Source organism: Nyctereutes procyonoides, unplaced genomic scaffold (genome assembly GCF_905146905.1).
Source record: "Nyctereutes procyonoides isolate TBG_1078 unplaced genomic scaffold, NYPRO_anot_genome, whole genome shotgun sequence".
Taxonomy (NCBI): domain Eukaryota; kingdom Metazoa; phylum Chordata; class Mammalia; order Carnivora; family Canidae; genus Nyctereutes; species Nyctereutes procyonoides.
The window spans coordinates 29,383,516-29,396,074 of NW_026575121.1; the positions used below are offsets into that span (position 1 = coordinate 29,383,516).

General features: G+C 39.3%; 1 protein-coding gene across 12 annotated transcripts in view; it reads left to right on the plus strand.

The window, feature by feature from the left end:
• The window catches only part of LMO7 (LIM domain 7), a 200,363-nt gene that overhangs the window by 94,405 nt on the left and 93,399 nt on the right, over nucleotides 1-12,559 (plus strand). For 11 of the 12 annotated variants that reach the window (XM_055336006.1, XM_055336008.1, XM_055336009.1 and 8 more), the window contains one exon: nucleotides 8,233-8,339. In XM_055336006.1, coding sequence (XP_055191981.1) covers nucleotides 8,233-8,339 — 107 coding nt within the window. Of the gene's footprint in view, nucleotides 1-7,652; nucleotides 7,737-8,232; nucleotides 8,340-12,559 lie in introns of those variants that run through there. The other variant, XM_055336018.1, reaches the window with a different exon arrangement.

Consider the following 12,559-nt stretch of genomic DNA (forward strand, 5'->3'; position numbering starts at 1 on the left):
GCTGGGCCAGCAGTTGCCTAGTTGTGTGCATGAGCATCACCTTTGTGGTGATTGAATGCTCTCTCTGGAGAGTATGATGTGGCTGATTAGAGACTCTTAGTCTAACATAGAGACTTAGTTTGGTTTCTCTGCCTCAAACAGTGCTTACAACTTCTTGATTGTTGGCATATACTTTCTAACTTTTGTCACTGTTAACTCTAAGGGACAGGAGACAGGGAGGGGCTTTGATGCTAAATTGTAAATAGAAAAGGGATTGAGGTCACCAAGTCTCTTGCTTTTGGATAAATTGATCTGCATTATCATGCGCGCAGTTCAGAGGAATTGGATAATGTGCCCTCTTTTTTAATCAAAAAATCTTGCTTAAAGTAGGCATAGAAACTTACTGGGAGTAACAGGCAAAAGTGAGCACATGAGGAACATTTGGTTCATTGATGGGAACACTTCCAGGTGATGTCATTCTGGCAGCTTTGGTTTAAGGTGGTGACTGTGTGACCCTTGTTGCCTATAAGGTACAGTTACAGCTCTGAGCATGTTTTTACTCTTTTTTTCAGAATTGGTTAGGATTTTGTTCTTATTTAGGGCTTCTGTAATAAATATCCTTGTATTTATTTAAATAACCCATTTTTATTGATGAACGCTCTTGGCCCTCTACACTCAGGAAATTTTTGCAGAAGTGAGTCTAACTCATTTGTTATTTTGAATAGACATTCCTCATTTGTTGTGACATTAAAGTATCTTGATACCAAGTATTCCCTCTGTGAGTTGGAAGTCTTGAAATTATATCATTCAATAAAAATTTAAGAAAAATACATACAAGAAACATTTAAAAATTTTCTCCAAAAATGAAAATGACTTTAGTCGGCATAAGAGCCTAGGGAGGAATAGCATAGAATTTTTTTTTAAAGATTTATTTATTTATTCATGATAGAGAGATAGAGGGGCAGAGACAAAGGCAGAGGGAGAAGCAGGCTCCACGCAGGGAGCCCGACGCGGGACTCGATCCCGGGACTCCAGGACTGCACCCTGGGCCAAAGGCAGGTGCTAAACCGCTGCGCCACCCAGGGATCCCCAGCATAGAGTTTAATGAAGATTTAGACTTTTGTGTAACAGAATGGTTAAATGTGTAAGAGAAAGATGTAGACCACAATGCCATTTATGTAAATGAGATACATAAATGAATCAGCACTTTAAAGGACATTTACATTTTTAAGCACATTATAGAAGACACCTTCAAAAAATAATTTATGGAGGTGAAATTCATATAACAAAATTAGCCATTTTACGGTGGACAATTCAGTGGCATGTAGTATATTCACAGTGTTGTGCAGGCACCAAACATTTCCATCACTCCCAAGTTAAACCCCTTACCTATTAGGTTGCCTCCTATTTCATCCTCCTCCTCCCCAGACTTCTCTCAGCCACAAATCTGCATTCTGTCTTTAAGGACTTATCTATTCTGGATATTTCTTATAAATGGAGTATGTAACATTTGTATGTTTAGCTTTTACTTAGCGTAGTGTTTTGGAAGTCCATTTTCCATCCATGCTGTCAGTACTTCATTTGTTTAATGGGTGAATAATATGTCATTGTATGAATATATTCCAATTTGTTTTATCCATTTCTATTAATGTACATGTTTTAGGTGTTTCTATCTTTTGACTCTTGTGAATAGTGCCACTATGATGTGCCTGTACCTGTCCTTGTTTGGGAAACTCTTCAGTTCTTTGGGGGTATATTCTTAGCACTTTTTAGTAAAGTGCAATGGGAGAAATGGAGGTATGGGATGAGGAGAAATAGATAACAAAATGGGAGGGCCCTAATATCAACTGATTGGAGTTTGCTAAAATATATTAATTCAACTCTGGGCCCCTGATACTTTCCTCAACTGCTTCCATCCCTGATAAGAGACTAGCAATCTGCTGAAGTGACATGAGACTATGTTATTGGGTAAGTGCTTTCGGGAGGAAAGTGGGATGAATAGCTCTGAAAGGGCTCATGTTGCAAAAGACCCATATTACCTCTGGGTCTAGTGTTAGAATGTTCATGTTGGCCTCAATCCTTCTTACGACTCTCTTCAGCTGTATCATGGAGACAGAAGTTAAGACCCCATAGAAATGAATAATTGTGTTTTTGTTTACAACCAGAGAGTGTTGGGAGGAAGTAGAAACAGGTCCTACATTCGGGGACAGAGAATGAGAGTGGGAACTGCTCTCTCCATCACATGTCCTTTCAGAATCAGAGCATCCTAGCATTGGAGGGGCCAGAGATGGCAGCTTTGGAAGGAGTGAAGGGAATCTCTAGTAGGATATAAAATAGGGGGCAATGAGAAGAAAGCTTCAGCATTTGGGGTAATATTTACACTGTAGTAAATGGCCGATCTTTGTCACTTACTTACTCCTTAACACCCTGGAGTTTATACTCACTAAAGATTCTGTTTGATTGTCAAATTCTTTGAACAGTTTTAATCTTTGATGAAGTTTTTTTGTAGCATGCCACTCTTCTGTCGTCTTTTCCCTTGTTTTCCATAACACTTTGCAGTTTTGCGTTTCTTCTGATTTCTTTGGTTGCTAGGTGTTTTTTCTTTTGTTTTTAAGCTATCTGGTAAATATTGGTGTTGGATTGTGAATCCTTCTTTTGTTTTGCTTTTCCTAAGAGGGCTCATCCACATCCTTCATTTCAGTTACTACCAATGTATGTTTGATTTCCCCAAACCAATATTTAAGTTCAAATACTTCTCATGGGCTCCAAACCCAATTTACCATTAGTTGAACATCTTGATGTGGATGTCTGAAACTCAACATTTCTAAAAACAGTTTATCTTCTCCAAATTGATAACTATTTTGCATTCTAAGTGTTGTAGCCAACTTCTACAGTGGTCCCAATGATTACCTCCTGATACTACCTTGTACCTCAACATTGTATCTAATTAGATGTTCTAGCTGAGACTTCCAGATGGTGTGCTAAAGTGCTGCCTGGCTTCCTCTTGCTGGTGATAGTAAAATATGAGATAGCAGAGGATACCCTGATAAACAAGAGGGGCACAGGAATTGCTGATTTTCAAAATTGTCTGCCTTTTTAGTCAGCAAATGATGCTAGAATTGAGAAATGGCTTTCAGGGAAAGATCAAATTCATTGCCCTGGCAGGAAAACAAGGTCTGAAAGTGAAGCTGAGGGTGTGGCTGCAAAATCCTCTAAGATCTTTGAAAGATCCAAGTAGTACCTTGGAAGTCTGTCTTGTCAAGCAGTAGGGCTTCTAAGAAGCATAAAGGTGATGTCCGTCTGTCATCTCGGCATACCAAGAAGGCTAAGGGCTTCTCTTGAAGAGATTTGTGGGTGTGGCTTTTATCTAATGAGAGTAAGTTCAATAAAATTCATAAAAGACTTATAGTACTGAGAGAAGTGTATTTGCTGAAGCACTGTAATAGTAGACTGAAAAGGATAGAGGATTACAAAATTAAAAGACCTTTAGTTCCCCAAACTTTTATAGGCAGGAAGCAGACTGAAAAAGCTACATACCTACAAACACAAGCTACTTTTCAAGGAAGTAAAAGATGATTTTAAGGTAGAATCAAGAGTCCAGAGTATGAAGGAAAAACCCCTGAGGTGTTTGCTGGCCTTGAATCCTAATGAAAGACCTATCATTCTATGTCTTACAGAGTTTCTGTGGCTTGGTGATACCTGTGTACCTTAGTTTCTCCACACTTTGAACTAGAATATGTCTAGAGGCTACCCTGCACCACTGTATGTTAGGGGTGTAGGGTATGGGTAACTTGTCACTTTAGTTCACGGACATTTAGGTTGAAAGGAACTATGTCTGAGGGCTATCCTTAAGGATCTACACATGGGGATCCTTATATAAACTTGGATCTGATTTTTTAAAATTTTATTTAAAAAATGTATTTGTTTATTCATGAGAGACACACAGAGAGAGGCAGAGACATGGAGGAAGCAGGCTCCGTGTAGGGAGCCTGATGTGATACTTGATCCCAGGACCCTGGGATCATGCACTAAGCCAAAGGCAGACACTGAAGCACTAAGCCACCCAGATGTCCCTTGGATCTGGTTTAGGTGAGATTCTAAACTTTGAGCTCATCTGGCAAAGGGGCGAGCATTTCCAGGACTTTGGGGGAAAGTGTTAGTGTATTTTCCATGCGGGAGTGACATGAATCACTGGGTCTAGAGAGTGAACTGTGGTGCGTGGTCCCCAGTGATCCCACTTGAAACTTAGGCCGTGAGATACTACAGCTGCCATCATGCTTGCATTTGGAATGTTCACTCTGTCAGGCAGCCTAATGGAGATGTCCATTTGGTAAAGAACTGAGGCTTCCTGCCAATAACCAGCCCCAACTTGCCAGCTATGAGTGTGCCACCTTGGAGAGGGCTTGCTTCTTCAAGCCCCAGGAGGATCTACAGGTGATTGCCGTCTGGCCTGACATCTACAACCTGCTCAGAGACCTCTAAGTCAGAACCATCCAACGTGGGTTACTCCTGAATTCCTAACCGTCAAAAACTGTGAAATCATACATGTCTATTGTTTTAAGCTGCTAAATTTTGGGATAACTAGCTATGTAGTGGTAGATAGTCAATAGAGGTGCCACAGTAGACTAATATAAACCTGGGAAGGTTGGTAAATTTTTGTGGATACCTCATCTTTCCTCAGTTGTTAGGAAATACTCTTCCTAGTTCACTAATCTCTCTTTAATTTACCCTTGCCCCTTACACCTCTTATGATTACCCTTGTAATTGATTCTAGGCTAAGGAGTGTAGAGGGCTTGGGGGAGAATATGAAAATCTTAAGCCATCCTGCCTTGTCTGTTTATATAGTGTCTGCTTTTATTCATGTCCTAGATAAATGACACTGGAAGGAGCTATTGCAGATCTGGGATCCTCATTTTGTTTTGTTGTTGTGAATCCACTTTTGGTCCTCGGGGTACAGGAATTGTAGAGGCTTACTTAAGTGAAGTATTGAGGGTTGGGTTAGGGAGGTCTGGGCTTCCCTCCTCTTGCACAGAGGTGTATGCCCTAGGGAATATGGGGTACAGATCCAGAAACTACTCATTTCACAGAGGAGGAAAATGGGGCCAGAAAGGCTAATTAATGTTCTCAAAGCCACACAACTGATGAGTGGCAGAGCTAACTTGGAGTCCTGGCTAACAGTCTAATCAGAAGATGTTTCATATTTGTCCTATGTTTTAACTTTATCTTTGCTAGTAGCAAGTGAAATTGATCCCATTAATGAAGACTGCTTCCCTTTTAATGTGTTGAGTGGGTGTAGCTTCTTGGTGTTCCAACAGACATTAAAATTTTATTTTATAGTCTTGTATCTCCCCTTAGGCAACTTTCTGCCTAGGTCTTTTGAAATTGCAAAAAAGAAATTACCAGTGGGCTGGAGTCCAATAAGCAGGATTTAGGTTGCAGTTCTGATCTTAATACAACTTGTTTCTGCTGCATAGGCTGTGTGGGGCCTTGTTTGTGAAGTTTGTCTGTTTCAAGCTTGAGCATCATTGAACTCTAAAAGAAACTCTGCTTTTTAAAGGCTTTATTTAAAACTAGAATTTCATCATAATCTTTTTTTTAAAATTGTCTCTATTGAACTATAATCACTTTAGATTTGAAGTAGTTTATTTCTAAATAGCCACCTATTTGAGGTTTTGAGGCATATTTGGCTTTATTTTTATCAATAGGTACATATTTATCAACTGGATGAGTGCTGTTATGGTTTTAGAAAACACATGAATAATTATTTTGGCTGTCAATTCAATAGGTTTACTTTCAGTTTAACTTTGTCATAATGCTTAATTTTTAAATTTTTAAAAAGATTTTATTTATTTATTCATGAGAGACACAGAGAGAGGCAGAGACACAGGCAGAGGGAGAAGCAGGCTCTGTGTAGGGAGCCCGATGTGGGACTCGATCCTGGAACTCTAGGATCACGCCCTGAGCCACCCATCCCTATTTTATAATATTTTAAACATTCAGAACCAAATTGATTTTGTGGGGAGACTTCCTTCCTTCCTTCCTTCCTTCCTTCCTTCCTTCCTTCCTTCCTTCCTTCCTTCCTTCCTTCCTTCCTTCTTTTTTCTTTTTGGTGGGAAGACTTCTAATGGTTTATTCTTCCTCTTCAGAAATGTGCTTTTCTTCCTGTAGGATTTGGGGTGCTAGGACACCAAGCCATTTGTTCTTGTCTGCTTCTCTGAAGGCCAGTTTTAGAACCTTTAATTTAAATCATTGAGTTGTGAGATAGTATAGGTTTTCAAAAATATGTGAGCTTAACAAAATGATCACTTTTGCTGCTGGAATTTTGCCAATATGTTATTCCCCTTTTTTTCCCCCACTAAGTCAGATTGAACACCTTTCACTGAGTTGTTCAACTTTTGACTTATAAATTCTTTTAATCTTTCATTAAAATGATTTTGGATTCCACAATAGCCAAATTATGGAAAGAGCCCCAATGTCCATCAACTGATGAATGGATAAAGAAGATGTGGTATATTTACACAATGGAATATTACTCAGCCATCAAAAGAATGAAACCTTGCCATTTGCAATGACATGGGTAGAACTAGAGTATATGTCAGATAAGTCAGAAACACAAATACCATATGATTTCACTCATGTGGAATTTGAGAACAACATATGGGAAGGGAAAGAAAAATAAAATAAAAAAAGAGAGGGAGACAAACCATAAGATTCTTAACTATAGAAAACAAACAGGGTTGGTGGAGGGGAGGTGGGTGAGGGCATGGGCTAGATTGGTGATGGGCATTAAGAAGGGTGCTTGTTGGGATTAGCACTAGGTGCTATATATAAGTGATGACTCACTAAATTCTACTTCTGAAACCAGTACTATACTATATGTTAATTAACTTGAATTTAAATAAATTTTAGAAGAAAAAAATAAAAGGGTCATGGATCAACTTTCAGCTAGGTAGTTCATACTGCCTTTTACTGAAAGTATACTAGAATAACTTCCCATCTCTGAATATTTTGTTTTGAATGTCCATGAGTCCCTAGTAGTCAGTATTGGTTTTCTCTTGCCATACATTTGCTTATTACTCTTTCCCTAAACCCCCTCACTCTCCCAAGAGTCCATGCTGTTGAATTTACCCTCTTCATCCTTGCTTCTCTGTCATTCACTCCTACTCTGTAGGGCTACCTTGGCTTTTCTTGAGGGGATTAGCTTCTCAATATGAGAAAAGAGTAATCATCTTTCTCCAAGTGACAGGTTGTCTTTTGATTCCTCACTGCCAGCCATTAGGGAGGTGAGAGTTCAGGGAGGCCCTCTCTCACTACAGATGTGGTGGTGCCAAAGTGTGTAAGTGGCTGCACGTGTGTTGGTATTGTAGCAGGTCATCTCTTCCCTGAGAGTCCTAACAGAGAAGGTAAGGAGTCCCCATATGATCTTCATCCACTCAACTTGGTAAAGGAGAAGAGGGAAGCTCAAGCTGAATCTGCTCACCAAATGTGTGTCTGTAGCAGCCAGTGTTTGGGCAGTAGTTTACAGGAATGAAAAGCACTGGTTTGTGAGAGGAGGATTTTGGTTTTTGAAATAAGCTATGAGGGCAACGTAGAGTTTCATTTTTTGGAGGCGGTTTCTGAGGCAGGTGCAGGATGTGAATAATGTACCACACCTAAACTATGTGATTTAGCCAATGAACGTTAGGCTTCTCCTGGGTCCTATATTATGGTTTCCCTGTCTATCAAGAGCCAGCTCAGCAACCGAACCCAGATTCCAGGTGTGGTATTCCACAGTCGTTCTGTAATTTGTAATCACAGAAACAGAATGTTCCTCCTCCTGTTTCTTCCCTGCCAACAGTTTCTGGGTGGGTGAATGTCAGTAGCCGGAGTTATTTTTAAAGAGGAGAGGTGAGGCTTGTCGTGCAAAGCTGGGAAGAGGGCGTTTGTTTGCAGAGCAGAGCTGACATCAAAGTGTAGATTACTGCTCAGTGGCTAGGCACTTGTCCTGTAACAGGTAATGTTTAACGTGCCGGTCACAAAGATCACAGAACAGCGTATGCCCAGGCATAAGCTAGCGCTACCGTTTGTGCTCTGCAAAACCGAAAGGCTATACATGCTCATGTAATTAAAAAAAAATGTATGCACTGGTCTCGCTGCCTCCTTTTTTGCTGGCTGTGATTGGACTTTGAAGCCTAGAAGTTTTATCATAAAAATTTGTACCCTTTGTTTGAGAGAGAGGTCGGCTAAGCAATCACTTTCCACTTCTTTTCACAGGATAATATAAACGTTTTTTTGAAAGCTTGTGAACAGATTGGATTGAAAGAAGCCCAGCTTTTCCATCCTGGGGATCTACAGGATTTATCAAACCGAGTCACTGTCAGGTAAGTTTCACTGTTTGTTATATATTTTTTAAGCTTCGGGCTTGTGGCTGAAGTGCAAAGAATTTCTGAGATTTTATGATTCCTGAAAAATCGTTTCTCTGTTGTCCTCTGTTCTGAATCCAAAACTGATTATTTTAAAAATTGCTTAGGGACTGTGAATGTGAAGCTGTCTGTAATTGAGACCATGGCATGTTGTTACTTTAAATCTCTACACTAACTAAAATAGTAGTTTATATTTTAATGCTTGTCCAACATGCTAATGTTTGGTTGCTACTGGTGAGGATGCACATTATACTCATAAAGTGAATTGAGAGGCTATATTATAGTTCGTAGAATAAAAAGAATAATTTTCACATGGTCTTTATGTATTTGGAATTAAGACATGCTAACAAAAATGAGGCTGGGACAGTAGTTAAAGGGACTTTCTTTTGTAATTTGGAAGGCATCAATGCCTGGCACCAACATGGAATGCTAATGACCTTGTCAATTGTGGATAATTTCTAAAGATGAACTGTTTTTCGCTATTTTAATAGTATGAATGAGAAAATGAAAGTGGGGGGTGAAAATGTGCGCAGGTGTTTCTGTTGTGTTTTAGATGGAAAATGGTGTCACGTAGGAGTATATGGTTTCAGGAAATCTGGTTTTAAGCTCCCGTGAGATTGTTTTTTCCCCCCTATAAATCTATTAAAATCTAATTTGCTTTTCAGTAGATCAGGATAAAGTGTTACCAGATAATCGTGACAGGAAAATGATTTGATTTTGTAAGAATGACTACCTCTTCCTCATGGCTCTTAAAGCTAATTAACATTTTTCGAAAGGAGAGAATAAATACAGTATCCTAGCTGTGGAAATAAATAGAAATGGAGAAAAATTAGTTCCTATCATTTTAGACAAAGATTTGGTTTATATGGCTGATATCTCTGTTGTAATAGCTTTAAAAGCTATTTAAGAATTGATGGTAAAACCTTAAAAATGGTCAATTATTTTTCCTAAGGAAAAATAACCCTGTATGTGTCATAGTACACATGGTCCTTTAGTAGTGAAACCTAAAAGCCCAGATACAATTCCTCTTTTCTAAGCCTAACAATATATATTTTTAAATGAACAAGCCATTTTGAACTTACATGCTTCCAGTTCTGTTGAATTAGCATTTCTAAACTATACAGCCTTGATAAGTGCATAGCAGGGATGGGTCTGTCTGCATTTCTCATTAATTGGAAGATAGTTTGTTCCTCAGTTTCATCACCAAAATGGCATGTTTACTTCAGCAGTATTGTGAGGTCATGCTTGATATCCATGAAAAATAACTGCACAGATGTATTTGTTTTATTTTTCCTAATCAGCCTTCTCTCAAGACTTATCTGATGGGCAAATAAAGTTTTTACTTAGAAAATGCTTTATTCTTAATGAACAGCGACAACTTAAGGAAAAGTTTCCCCCCCACCCCCCCACCCCCGCTGTACTGTTTTGAAACTCTGTAGCAGATGTTTGAGTAGACTACCCATGAGGCAAAACATGTTCGTTTGGCTTCTAATTCCAAGAATGCTCTCAGCAAAACTTGCCTGGAGCTGGCTTCATGAGATGTTAGGTCTAAGGTGTTTAGGAAAAAAACTCTGTACCTGGGCTCAGCCCCGAGTGAAATTAAATCACTGGCAAACTGAAACTGGGAGGTCACGTAGTGAGATCTGTAGTAGGAAGTATGCAGAACAACTTGTTTCAGGGGAAAGCACAAGTCCGTAAAGGTGTGCCTAGGTAATACCAGCAGGAACGCCCGAGAGCCTTGACTCTGCTTCGGAGCACTTCCCCTGATGATTCTGTCCCGTTGGACCAGAGAGTGCCCGCAGCCAGCCAGGGGCTGCTGCAATGGGGGCCTGGGAGCCTCCCACTTACGAGACCCGAGGAGGCTGACAAATGGCTTCTTTAAAAATGTTGGCCACAGCTCTCCTGGCCTGAGATTGCATTTTTATAAAGGGAAGCAGGTTTACAGGAAAGCAAATTATTGGTTACTCAATACGCATGTATTTCTTAGCTTTTAGTTTTCTTAGTAATGCAGAGACTTCTGTAGGTCACATCTCGTCCTATCATTATTGTAGATTAGAGGACTTGGTGTTGGTTAGTTAGACCAGTGGTTTTCAACTGGGAGCAGTTTCATTCCCCTGATGGACATTTGGCAAGGTCTAGAGATAGTTCTGTCCATGTAGTTGGGCTGGGAGTGCTGCTGGCATCTAGTGGGTCGGGAATGCTGCTAAACACCCTTTCATGAACAGGATAGTCCCCATAACAAAGAATATTCCAACCCCACATATGAGTAGTGCTGAGGTTGAGAAACCCTGACTTAAACTTAAAATTCCTTATTTCCGCTCTGCCAGCAAGCTAATAATGCGGAAATGAAGGCTACCGACTGACTTTACGTTCTGCTAAAAATGTAAATTTTACTTATATTAATAAAATAATGTATGCATTTCCGCATTGGTGTGTTTGCCCATTTAAAAGGGAAATCTCATTCTAATTTGAGTGTGCAGTAATGTGTCAGTACATTGACATTATTTCGCTCATCTGCATACACTAAGCCTAGCAAAAATGGGGCAAAGTACTTAGTTATTTGAATTGCTCTCCAGAGCTCACTGCTAGTTCACAGACCTGTTGCAAGTGTAGTCTAACATGCATGTTTGCATGGCACACTGTAAGCAAATAGGAGAGGAGGGTTGATAAACCTCCATGCTGGCAAAAGTGAGGTATTTTTTGTTAGAGGGCAGCAGTGATTAAAAAACAAAAACAAAAACATGGATGGCGCATGGAGCCTGGGGAACCCTGTGCGGTAGGCATGAGTGGAAGGAGCAGACGCAACCAATTTAGACAGCTGTTGCTATTCAATAATTTTAACAATCCAGGCCTTAACTACAAAAACCTAATTTTGAGCAATTACAGATTTGCACTTTAACTTCCAATAAAAAATTTCCACTGGTCGAGTAGAACTAGGATACTCTTTATATTTCTACAGTTACATGTATTAATATGTGGTCTAAATTTTCTAACAATTACTTTACTTCCTGCAGGAAGTAGTTTGAACTTTTCCAAGTGTGTTTGAATTATTCATTTATTTTGGGACTGCATAGATTCAAATATCAGTTGATACTTTTAATTTTAACATTCCTGACTTTAATAAATAGGATCCATCTTGACACTTATTTTTTCCCAAAAGGAAAAGCACGTTTGTGAGTTGACCTTCATGAATGGCAGATTAAGGTTGAATTTACCCTAATTGAGATGTTTACTGAGGCCATAAAATTTAGCTTCTATATCAATGAATAATGGCATCATTATGATTAACCATTTCCTTTTTTAAAATTATTTATTTATTTATTTATTTATTTATTTATTTATTTATTTATTTATTTATTTATGATAGAGGGAGAGGCAGAGACACAGGCAGAGGGAGAAGCAGGCTCCATGCACCGGGAGCCCCATGTGGGATTCGATCCCGGGTCTCCAGGATCATGCCCTGGGCCAAAGGCAGGCGCTAAACCACTGCACCACCCAGGGATCCCGATTAACCATTTCCTAAATATTCATACCGAACTCAGAAACACGATCCACAGAGAAGAGGTGGTGTGACGCCTATGGAGCTGTCTTTGTACACCTTGAAAGGCCTGTAGCAGAGCCAGCACAGTGACCACAACATCATGCCCAGCACACTGGAGCACTCCTATAGCTAATGTCGTGGTCTTTGGGGTGGCATCTGGTCATTAAACAGCACAGAGCAATTGCTTGTTGTAGAAAGCAACTCAACAGAGTAGTCCAGAGGTTGTCCTGGATTAGAGGAATCAAAGTTGGCAGAAGGGTAAAGTGAATATTAATGGTTTTAATTTTATATTTTTAGCAATTTGACTCAGAAACAAAGTCAAGTATTTAAGCCATTGCTCTCATGAATTATTTAGTGAAATTTTAAGCTGAAAATTTGAACAGATTGTAAACATGTTTCTTCTTTCTACCCCCTTATCATTTCAATCCAGTTTTTAGTGCTTCCTTAGATGCATTCTGTTCATAATACAATTACAGGATGGCCATGCTTTTGAACACAGTATTTCAGGCATGCAGAGAAAAATTATTTTCTAGTAGAGACTTGCTCTTCCATTTAGGGTATTAATATTTTAGATATAAAGTGTAACTTTAAATGTTTCAGTTTTGAAAAAATGTCTATCAAATGGAGGGTACAGAAA